This window comes from Aquarana catesbeiana, linkage group LG05 (genome assembly GCF_042186555.1).
Source record: "Aquarana catesbeiana isolate 2022-GZ linkage group LG05, ASM4218655v1, whole genome shotgun sequence".
Classification (NCBI taxonomy): Eukaryota; Metazoa; Chordata; class Amphibia; order Anura; family Ranidae; genus Aquarana; species Aquarana catesbeiana.
Window position 1 is genome coordinate 32,445,293 of NC_133328.1, and position 14,838 is coordinate 32,460,130.

Consider the following 14,838-nt stretch of genomic DNA (forward strand, 5'->3'; position numbering starts at 1 on the left):
TCCAGATTCTCTGAATCTTTTGATGATTTTATATACTATATACGTAATTTCACGTTGAGAAACATTATTCTGAAATTGTTTGACAAATTTTAGACGCAGCCTTTCACAGATTGGTGAACCTATGCCCATCTTTACTTTTGAGACACTCTGACTCTCTAAAGGCCGGTTCACACTAAATGTGGTACAAAATCACAGCGAATTCCCTGCAAATTTGCACCGCATCAGAATCGCAACCTGTTCATGCCAACTGATTGCGGAGTGTATGTTAAGTTAACGACACCCCGCAATCAGTTTGTAAAACACAGTGCGATCCGATTCCGGTGTGGACAAAAAAAGGGCCCTGCACTAGTTTGGTACGAATGCGATGCAAACTCAGCCATACAGTGTGATCTACACAGCAATGGAGTGTGAACCGGCCTTAGATGCTCTTTCTATACCCAGTCATGTTACTAACCTGTTGCCAATTAACCTAATTAGTTGCAAAATGTTCTTCCTCTCTATCTTGTTAGTACCACTTACTTTGCCAGCTTTTTGTTGCCTTGTCCCAACTTTTATGAGATGCGTTGCTACCATCCATTTCAAAATGACCTTATTTTGTTCTTAAAATGGTACATTTTCCCATTTTAAACATTTGATGTGTTTTCTATTTTCTACTGTGAATAAAATATGGGTTTATGAGATTAGCAAATCATTGCATTCTGTTTTTAGGAATATTTTTCACAGCGACCCAACTTTTTTGTAAATGGGCTTGTAAACACAGCGGAGTGTACAGTGCATGCGTGAGACAGGGCGCATGATGTCATGCGTTGCTTTTCATGCAGGACGGCATAGTTTTCAAAATGGTGGCACATGAGAACAGAAGTGGCTGAATAGAGGCAGCATGAAAAGGGATACATAAGAAGGAAAGGCAGCATGGAAACAGCTAAGTGTACTATATGTAATGTTTTATATATTGTTGTCTTTTGCTTGCGAGGGGGGGGTCCTCTTTAAATCTGCCCTTGAGGAATGGTGATATCTGCTGGAGGGTGCATCTCATCTTAATTTTTACAGACCACAAAAATCTGGAGTGTCTCAGGTCAGTCAAGAGACTGCGGCTTCATCAGACCATATGGGCATTATTTTCTCCAGATTTGTGTTTCACATTGCATTTAATCCTGGTTCAAATAATAGCAAGCCTGGTATTTTGTCTTGCATGTTTCCAGGAATAAAAGAAACATCTTAGCGCGATACCATTTTATCTGCCCAAAACTTTTTGCTCCTCCTGACAGATCTGATGTCTAGCATCAAGCAAGATTCAGGACAGGATTCGCTTCCCCAGGGGATAACTCTACAGGAAAAAGATGGACTCTTCTTTTTTCAAAATAAAGTCTTTGTACCTGAAAACCAATGGCTCCTAAAGTAATATCATGATCACCCCCTGGCTGGGCACTTCAGGATTTAAAAGACTCTTAAATTGGTACAAAGATCCTTTTGATGGCCTAAGCTGAAAAGAGACTGAAAATTATGTCAGAGTGTGTGCGGTCTGTGTCTGAAGCAAGAATGTCCTAAGGCCTGCTGTGGCCACTCCTGGTGCCTAAAAGACCATGGGAAATATTTCTTTGGATTTGATGAGTTGCTAGTCTGACGGCTATAAAACCAGTTTTGCGATTGTGGACAGACTGGCACACTTTCAAAATGGCACACTTTGTACCCATGGAAGGCAAACCCAAAAAGCACAAAAGAAGCAGCTCACACGTTTAAGGGTGGTGGTAAGACTTCATTGGTTTCCTGCCAGTATCATGTCTGATGGTGGGGTACAGTTCACATCAAAATTTCGGAGAGAGCTCTGCAAGACTTTAGAAAACAAGCTGTGCTTCTCTTCCGCTTGCCTCCTGACTGCTTTGATTCTGATCTCCTATTGCTGACCCCAGTTTGTGTTCTGAATCCCCCTGCCTGCTATTTTCATACTTTTTCTGCCAATCTGACGTCAGCACTGGGCTGTCTTCTGACCCTGCTTCTGCCTTCCAAATTGATACCTCTTCTGTCCGGTAGTTGCTGATTCTGGCTCACTATGACTACAGCTTTGACTCCTACATCTGCGAATTTCTGTGCTCCATCTGCATGACAATATGAGGTGGTATCAAAAAGTTTTGAGACTAGCTCTGTTTACAAGAAAGTACTTTTATTATCTAGGTTTACACACTATCACCTCCAAAATAGCCCCCTTGCACAGCAATACAGCACTCCCAGCGTTCCTGACACTTCTGGAATGTGTCCTGGAAGTCTTTTGGAAGCATGTCAAGCACCTTCAGCGATTCATGCTGGATTTCCGCAATGGTGTCAAAACGGCGACCTTTGAGCTGGATCTTCATCTTCGGGAAGAGGGCGAAGTCTGCAGGAGCCAATCCTGGCGAGTAGGGTGGGTGCGGAAGCGAGATCATGTTGTTTCTGGCGAGAAACTCATGTTTGTTCTAACTTGCTGTCCATGATGAAAGAGCAGATATGGTAACGCACGTGGTTGGATTAGCACCAGTTGCACAACTCCCGATTTACACAGGATGATGTCTTTTGGCACACTGACTTATGAAGGTCGGTACCAGTGTTAGTTTCGTCAACGAAAAAGTTTTCGTCATAATTTTCGTCAGTGGCTTTTTTACAGTGAAGAAAACGAAACTAAAAGTACAGCACATTGTGTATTGTGCAGAGGGTGGGGGGCTGTGTGCTGTGTACTGTGGGGGGCTGTGTGCTGTGTACTGTGGGGAACTGTGTATTGTGCAGAGAGTGGGGGGCTGTGTACTGTGGAGGGAAGTGTACTGTGGGGGCTGTGTGCTGTGCAGAGGGTGGGGGGCTGTGTGCTGTGGGGGGCTGTGTGCTGTGTACTGTGGGGGCTGTGTACTATGGGGGGTTGTGTGCTGTGCAACTGTGGGGGTCATGTATTGTGCAGAGGGTGGGGGGCTGTGTGCTGTGTACTATGGGGGGCTGTGTGCTGTGCATTGTGGGGAACTGTGTATTGTGCAGAGGGTGGGGGGCTGTGTGCTGTGTACTGTGGAGGGCTGTGTGCTGTGCAGAGGGTGGGGGGCTGTGTGCTGTGTACTGTGGGGGTTGTGTGCTATGTGCTATTGGGAACTGTGTATTTTGCAGAGGGTGGGGGCTGTGTGCTGTGTACTGTGGGGGGCTGTGTACTGTGGGGGTGCTGTGTGCTGTGCAGAAGGTGGGGGCTGTGTGCTGTGTACTGTGGGGGGCTGTGTACTGTGGGGGACTGTGCGCTGTGCAGAGGGTGGGGGCTGTGTGCTGTTTACTGTGGGGGGCTGTTTATTGTGCAGAGGGTGGGGGCTGTGTACTGTGGGGGGGGCTGTGTGCTGTGTACTGTGAGGGGCTGTGTATTGTGCAGAGGGTGGGGGGCTGTGTACTGTGGGGGGGGCTGTGTGCTGTGTACTGTGGGGGGCTGTGTATTGTGCAGAGGGTGGGGGGCTGTGCGCTGTGGGGGGCTGTGTATTGTGCAGAGGGTGGGGGGCTGTGTACTGTGCACATTCAATTTTAGTTAACTAAAATGATTTTATTAGACTAAAATTTACTGGGGGTTTTAGTCGACTAAAATACGATGACTAAAATGGGACTAAAACTAAAATGGCATTTTAGGCAAAGATTATGACTAAAACTAAAACACTTGCAGAAGACTAAAATGGGACTAAAACTAAAATGCCATTTTAGTCCTAAGACTAAGACTAAATCGAAATTTGCTGCCAAAATTAACACTGGTCGGTGCTTCCTGTGACTGTGCATGCAGCCTTGTGCTGCCATCTGTTGGCGTGTTACAAAAATTAGTCTCCCAGCTTTTTGATACCACCTCGTTAATGAAGAAAGATGGAAAATTTTTGAAAAAAAAAAAGATATTGATATTTTCTACTTTGTTATAAAACGTATTCAATAAAATCAAATGTCTTCATAAATTTAGACCGAGATTTATTCTGCTACATGTCTTTGGTAAAGAAAAAAAATCCCAATAAATTTATATTAATTGGTTTGTGTAAAAGTTATAGTGTCTACAAACTCTGGTATATAAACGCAGCTATAGACGCTATACTTGAGACTGTGATAGTGTGGCAGACAATCTGGGGCAAACAGACCCTCGCTGGGAGGGTCACTACCTGACACGGACTTCACTAGTGACACTAATACAGTGATCAGTGATAATATTGTACACCATACTAATGACACTGGATAGGAAGGGGTTAACATCAAGGGAAATTCAAGGGGTTAAAGCGGTAGTAAATGGCAGCTGGTTTAAAAAAAAAAAACATGTGTAAGACAATGGCATAATGTGCTAGTATGCATTGCATTCTGGCACATTATGAAATACTTACCTTAAAAGGAAGCCCTACAGCGCCGCGCTGTCACTGCTGAGAGGGCTGACATCTTGCTCCAGTCTTTCTTCTTAGTTTGCATACTCCAGCCTTGTGATTGGCCAGAGCCGCGATGACGCATGCGCGAGAGCCCTTGGTTCCGACAAGGTATGCTGGACCTTCAAAGCGCATGCCCCGGTGATGTCACTGGCTGCACCCAGGGTGAATATCTCCTAAACGGTGCTAGTTTAGGAGATATACATTTTACCTACAGGTAAGCCTTATTATAGGCTTACCTGTAGGTAAAAATCACAGTGCTGCTTTTACTCAAAGATATGGTTGCTTTCTCTCTCTGAAGTCTGATTTGATTTCAGGGAGAAGAAACAGACAGATTGCTGTCTGTGTACAGAGTTCTGTGTGTTTGTCAACACAGAACTTTGTGCTGTGATTGGCTACAACCGATCAGCAAGTTTCAGCCATAAATCATTGGCTGAAATCGTGCTGGGTCTAATCACAGCACAGGTCAGCAAGGGGCGCGGCCCAAACACGGAAGAAATGCCACAAAGTACAGGTACATCGCCTAGCCTGGCTCTGCCATCTGTCCGCAGTAAATGTACTGTGGGTGGGTGGCAAGCAGTTAAAGTTTTACCAAAGGCAGGTTGTAGTTTAACCACTTGCCGCCGGCTCTCGTTCTGGGTGGACGTCATATGACGGCCTCCCAGAACGACCACTCCCGCACGCCTGCGGGGGCGCACAGCGTGGCAATCGCGGCCGCGCCGTTTTGCTAGGACACGGCACGACCCCGATCTCTGTAAAGAGCCGGCTGCGACTCTTTAACCATATGATCGGCTGTGTCCAATCACAGCCGGTCACATGTAAAACACAGAGTTGCCGGTAATCGGCGCTCTACACCTCATACTGACAGAGTGTGAGGAGAGGCGAGCCAATCAGCGGCATCTCCTCCTAGAGGGACATCTAGGCATGTAATCAGGGCACTGATCATCAGTGCCCTGATTACAATTAAGTGTCACCAGTGGAGTGCCCACAACTGCCAGTAATCAGTGCCAATCAGTGCCCACAATTGCCACCAATCTGTGCCCACAATTGCCAGCAATCAGTGCCCACAATTGCCACCAATCAGTGGCAATTAGTGATGCCAGTCAGTGCTGGCTATCACTGCTGCCCATCAGTGCCAATCACTGCTGCCCATCAATGCCACCCATCATTGCCCATCAGTGCCACCTATCCATGCCGCCCATCTGTGCCCACCAGTGCCGTCTATCTGTGCCCACCAATGCCGCCCATCAGTGACCATCAGTTCCCACCCATCAGTGCTCATCAGTGCCACATATTAGTGCCACCTATCAGTGCCCATAAGTGTGGCATATTCGTGCCTCCTCATCAGGGCCACCTAATCAGTGCCCATAAATGCCGCCTCATCAGTGCCCATAAGTGCCACCTCATCAGTGCAGCCTGTCAGTGCCCATCAGTGCTGCCTCATCAGCGCCCATCAGTGAAGGAGAAAAATTACTTATTTACAAAATTTACTGACAGAAACTAAGCTTTTTTTTTTTTTTTTTCAAAATTTTCGGTCTCTTATTTTTTTTTTTAGGAAAAAATAAAAAACGCAGAAGTGATTAAATACCACCAAAAGAAAGCTCTATTTGTGTGAAGAAAATGTCACATGGTTACAGTGTTAAATGTGGTTAAATGTCAGCTTTGTGGTGTGTGTGTGTATATATGTATATATATATATATATATATATATATATATATATATATATATACACACACACGTACAGTACATTAGAGGCACTATTATGAAAAATATAAAAAAAACTATGCTGTTAGGCGCGTGTGAAAATTCAGCATGTTTGCAGATGCATGGGGGTGCCTTTACCAATTAATGGCACCACCACACATCTGGTAAATGGCAGTGCATTTCTCTGCATGTCGGGAAGGCATGCAATTTTGCACACTTTTCCAAGACGCAAAGGTCTGAACTATGCCTTATTCTTGATTTTACTGATACAGTAAATGAGGAAAAGGAGTTATTTTTTCAGATAAAGTATACATACAAACTGACTTTGGTCCCTTTTTATTGTTTTTTTTTACATTTATACCTGCCAAGTGACCTAGTAAGAACTTGAAAGAAAAACCTAATTGTGTATCCAAAATCAATCAGTTTCCTATAAAAATTTGGATTAAATTACTATTTTGTTTAATGCTTGCCTATCATACACTTAAACAAACAAAAGCAGTGAAGTGAAAACTTTACTTCAGCCTGTAATTACAGAGAAAATGTGATAGCATAAAGCAAATAGCAGCTAAATACATAATTCATTCTCTCTGTGACAGCTGCGGGGTTCCTCAAAACAATGGCAACCATCTGGAAAAAATTTAAGTTCAAGCAGAAAATCAAACTAACGTGATTTCAAAATGTAATCACGTTCCTAATCTACAGATCAATCTCCTCCACAAAAAAATATGAATATGTTAGGATCACCTTGGGCCTTAGCTACGTGCCACCCTGTAGCGGGACCCCTTGGCCTCATCTTCATTGCTCTTCAGGGCTTATTGGTAAGGTATAGTATTTTCAAGCTTATAATAGTGGCAACATTAACCACTGGCACTGCATCGCTTTAACTGACAATTGTGCGGTTGTGCGATGTTGTACCCAAACTTTATGTCCTTTTTCCCCCACAAATAGAGCTTTTTTTTGGTGGTATTTGATCACCTCTGCGGTTTTAATTTTTTGCGCTATAATAAATATCCCCAAATTAAAAAATCAAGAACGAATTTCAATTGAATGAAAGACACTTGTATGCGAGAAGACAAAAAATGGCTGCACACCCCGAATGGAAATATCAGAGAAAGGAAAAGGAATTGTCCCCCATGAGGGGTTTTCTAGGCAGCAAAAGGTAATAAAAAATATGTATCAAAAAATGTTGTATTTAAGACTTTTTATTTATAAAAAAGTATCAAAAATTTCTGCTTTAGACATGATCAGGACATGAGCTATGATACACAAATAATGAATAAAAACAACGTCACTGACATGACAATATACAATGATGATACATCATGATCGAACACCATGAATAAATAGTATATAGGACTTATAAATGAACCCTGACGCGTTTCGACCCCCACGGGTTTTCTTCAGAGGATTTGATGAACTGTAAAATGTTAACATATATTGTAATTCTCCATTTGTGGTGGAAAAGAAAAGCAGTAATAAATATTTATTTTCGTATATTTACCAATCACAATGTATTAAGCCACATTAGTGGCCTCTGAGAAGAAAAGACCCCCTTACTCGATACCAGCGTCTCTAAATGGTCAACACAGTCAACGAGAGAGCCCGCTGCTCATGCGCACCTTACGAGGAGTCACGCAGCGGATAATCCCAAAAATTCCCAGGGAGGCTGAGGAGAGGGACAAGCAGCACCTGTAGTGAAGGTATTATATATAATAATAAATGGACAGTTCAAGAGGATAATTAAAGAATGTTCCCATGCATTATTGTATTATATATACACTATATGTGTATTGAGTATCAAGTATTGCAACTAAATGGTCTGGATGGAAGAGACAGAAGGAGTGGGGTGAAGTGATAGAAAAGGGCCTAATGAGGAAAGATTGGAGGGAAAAGGGTGGGGGGGGGGGGGGGGGGGAGGGGAAAGGAAAAAAAAAAAAAAGGGAAGGGGGGGAAGGAAGGGAAGTGGGAGTGTGGGGTGAAAGTGAAGGAAAGGTGGGAGGAAAATGGGGGGGGAGAGCGCAGACCAATTCAAGTGGCAGTAGATATGGGTATGGATATAGATGTAATTTAAATTAAATTTAAACCCGATTATGACTAATTGTGAAGGTAAGTGACTGTTTATGTGTGAGTGTGAGGAAGACAGATGAGAATATGTGTAAGAGTGTGACTGTGAGTAGAAGTGCAAATAGGTGTGCAAGTCACTGTCTCTTTGGTGTTCATTCACTTGCACACCTATTTGCACTTCTACTCACAGGCCCACTCTTACACATATTCTCATCTGTCTTCCTCACACTCACACATATACAGTCACTTACCTTCACAATTAGTCATCGGTTTTAAATTTAATTTAATTACATCTATATCCATACCCAATCTACTGCCACTTGAATTGGTCTGATACTCAATACACATATAGTGTATATATAATACAATAATGCATAGGAACATTCTTTAATTATCCTTTTGAACTGTCCATTTATTATTATATATAATACCTTCACTACAGGTTCTGCTTGTCCCTCTCCTCAGCCTCCCTGGGAATTTTTGGGATTATCCGCTGCTTGACTCCTCGTAAGGCGCGCATGAGCAGCAGGCTCTCTCGTTGACTGTGTTGACCATTTAGAGACGCTGGTATCGAGTAAGGGGGTCTTTCCTACACAGAGGCCACTAATGTGGCTTAATACATTGTGATTGATAAATATAGGAAAATAAATATTTATTACTGCTTTTCTTTTCCACCACAAATGGAGAATTACAATATATGTTAACATTTTACAGTTCATCAAATCCTCTGAAGAAGACCGGTGGGGGTCGAAATGCATCAGAATTAATTTATAAGACTTATATACTATTTTTTCATGATGTTTCATTATTGTATATTGTCATGTCAGTGACGTTGTTTTTATTCATTATTTGTTTATCATAGCTCATGTCCTGATCATTCGTGTTTAAAGCAGAAATTTTTGATATAAATAAAAAGTCTTAAATACGACATTTTTCAATACATATTTTTTATTACCTTTTGCTGCCTAGAAAACCCCTCATAGGGGACAATTCCTTTTTCTGACAAAAACAAATTTCTTCCTCAGTTTAGGCCGATATATATTCTTCTACATATTTTTGGTAAAAAAAAAAAAAAAAAATCGCAATAAGCGTATATTGATAAAAGTTAAAGTTATAGCATCTACAAAATAGGGGATTGATTTATGGCACTTTTATTTTTTCATTTTTTTACTAGTAATGGCTGCAATCTGCTATTTTTATTGTGACTGCGATTGCGGCAGACAGATCGGACACTTTTGACACTTTTTTGGGGCCATTGACATTTAAACAGCGATCAATGCTAAAAATAGCCACTGATTACTGTATAAATGTCACTAGCAGGGAAGGGGTTAACACTAGGGGCGATCAAGGGGTTAAATGTGTTACCTCAGTGTGTTCTAACTGTAGGGGGGATGGGACAGCCTGGGGGTGGAGACCGATCATTGTTCCTATATACTAGGAACACACGATCTGTCTCCTCTCCCCTGCCAGAATGTGGATTTGTGTGTTTACATGCACACATCCCCGTTCTGGCTCTGTCAGGAGTGATCGCAGGTGCCCAGTGGACATTGCGGCCACCGGGCACACGCATCAGCTCCTCAGTGACGCGCAGCCGCGCGTGCCCCCTATAGCCCTTAAAGTAGCCGCTGTACAGCCTAGGCGATTCACGCAGGGGAGCCATTCAGCCGCGTCAAACATTTGATGGCGGGCGGTCAGCAAGAGATTAAAGTATACGCAAATCCAATCATTAAAATTTCATATAGACTTTGTGGTTTTGGGGTGATTACACTCATGTGGTAGGTGCTTTTCCAAACTGTATTTTAGGGCGTGACAGCCTACTTTTAGCCTACAAAATGGAAAGTTCACATACACATCAATTGCCCACGCATGGGTTTCCACCATCAACATAAAAAGTTAACTTAAAGTGCAGAGCCACCTGGCTGCCTTGTCAGCAGCACCACTGCTCTTCTTACCAGACCCTCTGACTGTATTGTACAGCTCTTCTGACTCACTTGGCTCACTTAGCCTTTAGTCACAGTGCCCTGCTGTACACCCCACTCCTGGCATTAGAGTAGGGGTTCTCCTGACACCCTAATAGGAGCCCACTTGACTCCTGGAACTGAGACCTGCTGTCTCCTGGCTTGGCTCCTCTTGACTCCTGGAACTGAGACCTGCTGTCTCCTGGCTGCCACTCCTCTGACACCTGGGTGAGACCTTCTGTCTTTTGACTTCTGGCTGGGGCTCATCTGAACCCTGGGTGAGACCACCTGTCTCTTGGCTCCTGGCTGGGGCTCATCTGACCCTTGGGTGAAACCTTCTGTCTTTGGGCTCCTGGCTGGGGGCTCCTGTGACACCTGGGTGAGACTTTATGTCTCCTAAGCTGGAAGCTGTCTCTAAACTGGGACCCCCGAGCTATCATCAGGCCTGATAATGACCCTGCACACATGTGTACTCACCCAGGGCAGAGGCACCTGGTAAAATCCAGACACGGGATTGAAGGTTCTGTCCCACCCAATACACTCCTTCAAGCTCCAAGCCTTGATCCAAAATGATAGAATCCAGAGAAAGCCAAAAACACAGTTTTCTCCATTCCAAACAATCGTCTGGAACTTTGCAATAACCCTTAATGCGAATCTTGTGTCATATTTGCCTACATTTTCGACATGGCAGGGTCTCTCATTGTCACAATTTATTACCATGTTAGGGTAATTTCAGAAGACTTTTTCAAATTTTTTAAATCTGCAGCTTTTATTAAAATAATATTTGATGATCTTGTCATAAAGATTCTTGTTCAGGCACTGAAATCTGCCCCTGTATACCCATTGTGCTCTTGTGTTGTCACAAGGGCTTCTGATGAAGGCATGGCATGGCATTTCTCAAGGGCGGGTTTCCAGAAGCTGACAACAGCAGACCATGTACATTAAAATGGCCACTTGTAGTCTCTACTAGAAACTCCTGTTACAGGGTGACAATGCAGGAGAACAACTCTTACATAGGGACAGAGCACCGCCATCCCATAACAGGAAGAGCCTAAACAAAGACCTTTGTGGTATGGTCACCAGGAATAATTTTAATGAGAGTTTAAGATTAAGGCTAAAGCTTACATGCAATTTCAGCATTTGTGTGTACCTCTACATTAATTACCAGCACTGACACTATAACTGGGCATATTCGCTTGTAATATTAGTAGCATATTGCTATCTCAGGGAATGCAACACCATTGGGAATTTTATTGCATCTTGAATGTTACAGCAGATGGATGTCATTTGAGTGGTAAGGTATATTCTCAATATTTTATTTCCTGGATAAATAATTCTACAGATGTTTTTAGGAGTTAGAATTAGAAAGAGGTGGTGAAAAAAACAGGTGCCTGTCATGGTTATGCAATAGAGTTTTCTGTCAGCTTACCTGTCTCCATGTGTTCATCTCTAAAGACCAGCTGCCTCTCACCTGACTGGTTTTATAACCTCTCCTCTAAGCATGGCCCCACCCCAGGCCCTATCAGGGAACCCTATATATTCCTGTGCACTGCAAGCCAGCAGTGCTGATCAACCATTGTGTGTTAGCTTTCGTATGTACTTGCTGTGTTTCCTACGTCTGATTCCAGTTACCGACTTGTTACCGGCCTGTTCTTAACTATTCCTGTCTGCTCGTGACCCTGACCTTTGGCGTGTCCCCGACCATCCCTGTTTGCCTGTGACCCTGAACCTTGGCGTGAACTCTGTTGTCCTTGTCTGCTTGTGGCCCCAACCTTGGCTTGTCCCTTACTTTCCTTGTTGTTCCAGCCTGCTGCCTCCTTCCTCTTCTCCTGTAGTCTACCGTGAGCGTGAGCTGTGAGACCCTGGGGGCCGCAACCTGAAGCCAGACTGTAGCGCAGTCCATCCTCACCACTAGAGGCTCTGGTGAACACCTGCTGGCTCTTAGACTCCGCGCCCTGGGGAATCTATGCTCTAGCTCCCAATGGGATCTGTGTCAGTGATCCAGTAGACCTGCTTCCTGAACCTCCCAGGGTTCAATCCGCAGCAGTCAGTCCTAGGGTCCACTACCTAGCGGTGCACTTCTGACTCCTACAGAGCGCATCTGTCACCTAGCCTCAAGGTGACCTGACAGTGCCTCCTAGGAATAAAAACTAAAATCAAAGAAATGTTGTAATAAAAAAACAGTGCCAGTGCCATGTTCAAGAGATTTCTTTGACCCCATGAGATCGCTTAGATATCCTGAGCGTAGGTGAAAATTGGCAGTCTAAACTTCACCTGAGCACCTGGGTACCTGGAGTTTGCAAGCACAAATTTGCTTACATTAGTCGTATGTAGTTGACCCAAACTTGGTACATTTTTCATAGAAGCTGGTGTGTCGAATAAACCACCACTGTCTTTGTGTTTGGGTCAGTGGTGGTTATGCATCTCCACGTCACTCTCAATGCAATGCACAGGGTTTCGGCTCTGTGTTTTTTTTTAAGGTTAAAACAGGATGTGAGGAGGTGGGAAAGGGCTGCAGCTCCTGAGAATGAACCTTTCAACAGTTTTCACAGAAAAAGATTTCCCCAACTTCTCCAGTAAAAACTACACAACAAAATTTTGGGTTTTCCAACACTTTCTCTCCCAGGAAAATGGTCATCAGGGCACATAGAAAGGGTAAATCCACCCAGTGGAGAAACAGACAATAAAAACCTGACACAGGGTCTCACTTTTCTTTACTCAAGCCAAAACTAAAAAATGTTGGCTTTAGATATACATTAAGATTTCTCTAGATGTTGGAGTTGAACATTTAGTATTGTTGCCCATACATAATGCTGGCTGAGAACAAGTTAACAAACTCAACTGTAGTTTTGGAGGTACATTGCAGATTTAGGTACCCAATCACTAAATTTGTGTGTCTTGGTTAAAGTTAGCTTTATGCAGTCTATATTTGTGTAATTATCACTAAGTTCTTACCTGGATTTTCTCAGGCAGAGCTAGCTCTGCAGCACTAGGCTTTGTCACTGAGAGAGATTCTGTTGCTTCCTCTTTTATACGTCTCGCCTTGGATGGCACAGTGCGTCCTGGCTTCTCCTGTGATTTGGTGGCCCTGTTTTGACTGCTGCTGGCTGCAGCCGCTTGGTTTTCTGGCTTCTTCGGATCCTTTTTCTCCTTTGAAACTCTTCTTTTTGGGGGCATCACAAAAATCTAGCATTTGTGAAAGAGAAATAAAGAAAAATGGCTATAAAATAGCATTAAGACTCACATTTTCATTATTATTCCGCAATAGTACCTGAATAAAGCCCTTCAGGGCAATCAATTTAAAATGATTGATTAAATGACTTTGTGGGGTAATTCAGATAATGCTAATAATCAATGCTCTAGAAGAAATCTGTTGGAGCACCAAATGGGGGGCCATCTATTTATTATCACCCAAGATTTTGGAAAGAGATGTTTAACAAGCTCATATAGGTGTGCTGGTCAATTATTTATGCAGGCATATGTAGCTACATAGTTACATAGTTAGTCAGGTTGAAAAAAGAGACAAGTCCATCTAGTTCAACCATAAAAATATATAAATAGAAAACAAATAATATCAAACAATCCCAAATACCCAATCCTATACCCACACTTGATCCAGAGGAAGGCGAAAAACCCCAGCAAAGCATTAACCAATTTGCTACAGCAGGGGTAAATATTCCTTCCTGACCCCCAAAAGGCAATCAGATTTTCCCTGGATCAACTTTACCTAGAAATGTTAGTACCCAGTTATATTGTGTGAATTTAGGAAATAATCCAGGCCTTTCTTAAAGCAATCTACTGAGCTGGCCAGAACCACCTCTGGAGGGAGTCTATTCCACATTTTCACAGCTCTCACTGTGAAGAAACCTTTCTGTATTTGGAGATGAAATCTCTTTTCCTCTAGGCGTAGAGAGTGCCCCATTGTCCTCTGTGTTGACCATAAAGTGAATAACTCAACACCAAGTTCATTATATGGACCCCTTATATATTTGTACATGTTGATCATATCCCCCCTTAATCTCCTCTTCTCAAGAGAGAATAAATCCAGTTCCTCTAATCTTTCTTCATAGCTGAGTTCCTCCATGCCTCTTATCAGTTTGGTTGCCTTTCTCTGCACTTTCTCCAGTTCCCTGATATCCTTTTTGAGAACTGGTGCCCAAAACTGAGGTCTTACTAATAATTTGTACAGGGACAAAATTATATTGTTTTCCATTATTACAAGAAAGGACTTTGCTCGCTTTGGAAACCGCAGCCTGGCATTGCATGTTATCATTGAGCTTATGAGCTACCAAAACCCCCAGATCCTTCTCCACTATGTATCCCCCTAGTTGTACTCCCCCTAGTATGTATGATGCATGCATATTCTTAGCCCCCAAGTGCATAGCTTTAGTGTACCAACCTACCCACTTTCTTGGTGATCTGATAAATCCTGCTTGATGTGGATGAGTAGTTCCACATCACACTCTCGGTTGGCTCCATACTCTTTTTTACAAATAGGAAGCCTGTTCTGCCTCTCCAATCTAAGTATTGAAAGTGTGATCTCCATAATGTACAGTTGTGATGAGATAGCGATAACCCAATCTTAGCTGGATAAACTGTGAGGATCTTACAACAATGAACATCAGATAGGTCAAAAGATAATAATGTGATCCACTCCATGAGACATGAGGCTAAGATGCATTACTGGGAAAAATTAACAAAGGGTGGAGCTATCGATACAGAAAAAACTGAG

The 14,838-nt window shown here is 43.1% G+C and overlaps 1 protein-coding gene across 7 annotated transcripts in view; it reads right to left on the reverse strand.

Annotated features, from left to right (window-relative positions):
* Positions 1-14,838, reverse strand: part of DYNC1I1 (dynein cytoplasmic 1 intermediate chain 1) — a 646,676-nt gene that overhangs the window by 569,596 nt on the left and 62,242 nt on the right. For all 7 annotated transcript variants that reach the window (XM_073629570.1, XM_073629573.1, XM_073629571.1 and 4 more), the window contains exon 2: positions 13,062-13,292. In XM_073629570.1, the coding sequence (XP_073485671.1) occupies positions 13,062-13,283 (222 nt within the window). In that variant the 5' untranslated portion in view covers positions 13,284-13,292. The remainder of the gene's footprint in view (positions 1-13,061; positions 13,293-14,838) is intronic.